This window comes from Mus pahari, chromosome 22 (genome assembly GCF_900095145.1).
Source record: "Mus pahari chromosome 22, PAHARI_EIJ_v1.1, whole genome shotgun sequence".
Classification (NCBI taxonomy): Eukaryota; Metazoa; Chordata; class Mammalia; order Rodentia; family Muridae; genus Mus; species Mus pahari.
Window position 1 is genome coordinate 48,313,874 of NC_034611.1, and position 2,877 is coordinate 48,316,750.

The 2,877-nt window shown below is 50.0% G+C and overlaps 1 protein-coding gene across 1 annotated transcript in view; it reads left to right on the top strand.

Annotated features, from left to right (window-relative positions):
* The first annotated feature begins 2,185 nt into the window (after nucleotides 1–2,185).
* The window catches only part of Ccdc107 (coiled-coil domain containing 107), a 2,826-nt gene continuing 2,134 nt past the window's right edge, over nucleotides 2,186–2,877 (top strand). Inside the window, exons 1-2 of the mRNA XM_021222374.2 lie at nucleotides 2,186–2,351; nucleotides 2,423–2,574. Coding sequence (XP_021078033.1) covers nucleotides 2,246–2,351; nucleotides 2,423–2,574 — 258 coding nt within the window. The 5' untranslated portion in view covers nucleotides 2,186–2,245. The remainder of the gene's footprint in view (nucleotides 2,352–2,422; nucleotides 2,575–2,877) is intronic.

Below are 2,877 nucleotides of genomic sequence, written 5' to 3' on the forward strand. Positions count from 1 at the left end.
ATCCAGGGCTAAAGAATGAGACCCCATCTCAAACTAAAACTAAAACAAGCAGCTGGGGGCTATATCCAAGTGGTAAACTACTTGCCTGGCATTTGTGAGGATGTGGCTAGACGCACCCCGTCCCCATACCATCAAAATGAAACAACAAAACCTTATTCTGGAGACCAGGTTTGGTGGCACACCAGAGTATAGGAGGAAAAGGCCGTGGTTTCAGAAGTTCTAGAGCATTCTTGGCAGTATACATAGGGAGTTCTCAGGCCAACCTGGACTACCTGACTCAAAACTCCAGAAACAAAAAGCCAGCCATCAGTGAGTCATTTGTCCCATTAGAATGAACCTGAACTTATATCTACACGCACTATGCCTGCTGGCAGCAATTCCGGGTTTGTACCTCTCTTCGTCCCCATCCAAGCTGCCTTGGAGCAATCAGACTTTAACAACTCCTGTTGCCCTGCCCTGCCCTGCCCTGCCCTGCCCTGCCCTGCCCTGCCCTGCCCTGCCCTGCCCTGCCCTGCCCTTATGCCCCCCCTCTCTGGGAAAACAAGATAAGATGCTCATGGTTTATTCATTTATTTAAAACTCGTGTGCCTCATGCCTGGTGATTGCCAAGTCCTGGAGACAGAGATGCAAATGGAACGTGTTTCTTCCCTCCCAGAGCTATTGATCTGAAGATGGCCCTGTGTAGAACAGGTAACAGATAACAAGGAGAGATGCTGGCAGCATTTCTAGCCATCCCAGCACTCCAGAGACTATCGCAGAAGGATCTTGGGCTACTGAGACTGTCTCAAACAACACAGCGTGGAGCAGACAGTGTAACGCCCTGTCCTGGTCTTTTGTTCTGTTTTGAGAGAGGGTCTTACTGTGTTAGACCAGGCCTTGAACTCATGGAGATCTGCCTGCTTTTGTCTCCCAGTTGCTGGGATTAAGAGAGTGTGGTGCTACCTCTGGCAGCTCTGTGAATTTTATGTGCTTGCTATTACATAATCCCAGCATGTGAGAAATGGAAGCAGGAGTCCCAGGCCAGCCCCAGATACATGAGAATGAAGCCTGCCTAGGTTACATGAGACCCAGAAGAACCTAGTTGTACTTGCCTTTTGGGTCGTTGTGTATATTCATTCATTCAGTTCATTCAGTTCCTCAAGTTCCCCTAGAAACAAGTGACTAGGCTCTGACAGTAAAATGGGGGGAAAAAAAACCCCATAGTCTTGTTCTCTTTGGACTAGCAGCCTGAAAAGAGAATTATAGGTATTAAAGAAAGAATAAATTAGGAATTCAGATTTGTTTACGTTTTCTTTCTTCTTTTCTTAGGAAAGGGTGACCTTTTTTTTTTTTTAATCTCTCTCTTTTTTTTTTTTTTTTAAGATTTATTTATTTATTATATGTAAGTACACTATAGCTGTTTTCAGACACTCCAGAAGAGGGCATCTGTTGTTATGAGATGGTTGTGAGCCACCATGTGGTTACTGGGATTTGAACTCAGGACCTTCGGAAGAGCAGTCAGGTGCTCTTACCTGCTGAGCCATCTCACCAACCCGACCTTGATCTCTTAATTAGTACAATCACATTTGGCGCTGAAGGTTGTATAGAAATAAAAGAGCAGCCGCGCTGAGAATGAGCCCCGTGTGGTTGGTGCGCGCCAGGTCGCACTGCCTGCGTTACTATGTGAGCTGACGGATGACGCCCCGCTGCACGCCGCTCGGCTCGCCCCGGAGGGGTTCGCTTCTTGGCAGCCTAACAGTGACTCGCGGGGGAAGTCTACGCGCGTGTGCACGCGGCACTCTCTGCCCATGGTCCGGGGACTTTCCCCTAGGCGAAAGGATAAGGAACAAGTCCCCCGTACGTAGCCTAGGAAACAGGCCTTCAGAGCGAGCTGCCCTTTGAGGGTAGGCACGATGATTTTATGACTCTACAGTACGATTTATTTTTTGGTTATGGTGAGAAAATTGCTCTCTTTAGGTATTAAAAATAACGAGCCATTATTTTAGGCATGATACTTTAAGCTGAAAGATTCTGGAGACATAATTGTTTAAGAAAGCTATAAGTAGATAGGTCATTAATTAATGTAGGATTGCTAGGTAGGCGTGGTTTATGCAAATATAGTTTGAACTCATCTGAGATGGGCGGGGCCGCCTTAAGGGACTCAGACCCCCCCGATGTGGGCGTGGTCTCCTGCGCGTGCGCACTACGACCGGAGGCCCAGCGCTGGAACGCGGGGAGCCCGGCGTGCCATTCTGGTGGGCCAGGCATGGAGGGCGCTGGCCCCGTGTTGAGTATTCTGGGGCTGCTGCTTGTGTCTGCACTTTTTGGAGTCCTTGGGGAGCGACCCAGCGCCGATCTGGGGGCACACCCAGGTACCAGCGAGAGCTGCTGGAGGGAGGCTGGGACTGCCTGGTAGAAGCTGACCGATGGCTTTAATCCACAGAACGGGGCTCCCAGGTCAGTCCCGGAGCCACCGAACCTCGGCGGCAGCCGCCACCCAAGGACCAGCGCGAACGAGCCCGGGCCGGATCGCTGTCTTTGGGCGCTCTGTACACCGCGGCCGTCGTGGGTTTTGTGCTGTTCAAGTGTTTGCAGGTGCGGTATGGCGGTGGGTTATGGGAGCCCTGGGCTTTAATCTCCTGGGGGCGCTACGGTACCAAGAACGACCGCTTCCCGGCTACCTGTAAAACGAAGGCTCGTTCTTTGGTTTTTCCACATTATTGGGGCGTTCGAGGATCCAGAGAGGTAATGGATGTAGGGGGCTGAGAAGTTGTAGCTCATGACCGTTACTTTTACTCCTCTCTCCAGTGACGATCGATTTTCATACGGAGTTCTAACACTTAGTGTCTGATGTAAGTGGGATTTTAAGCCAACTAGTGTCAGTACGCAAAAAAAAAA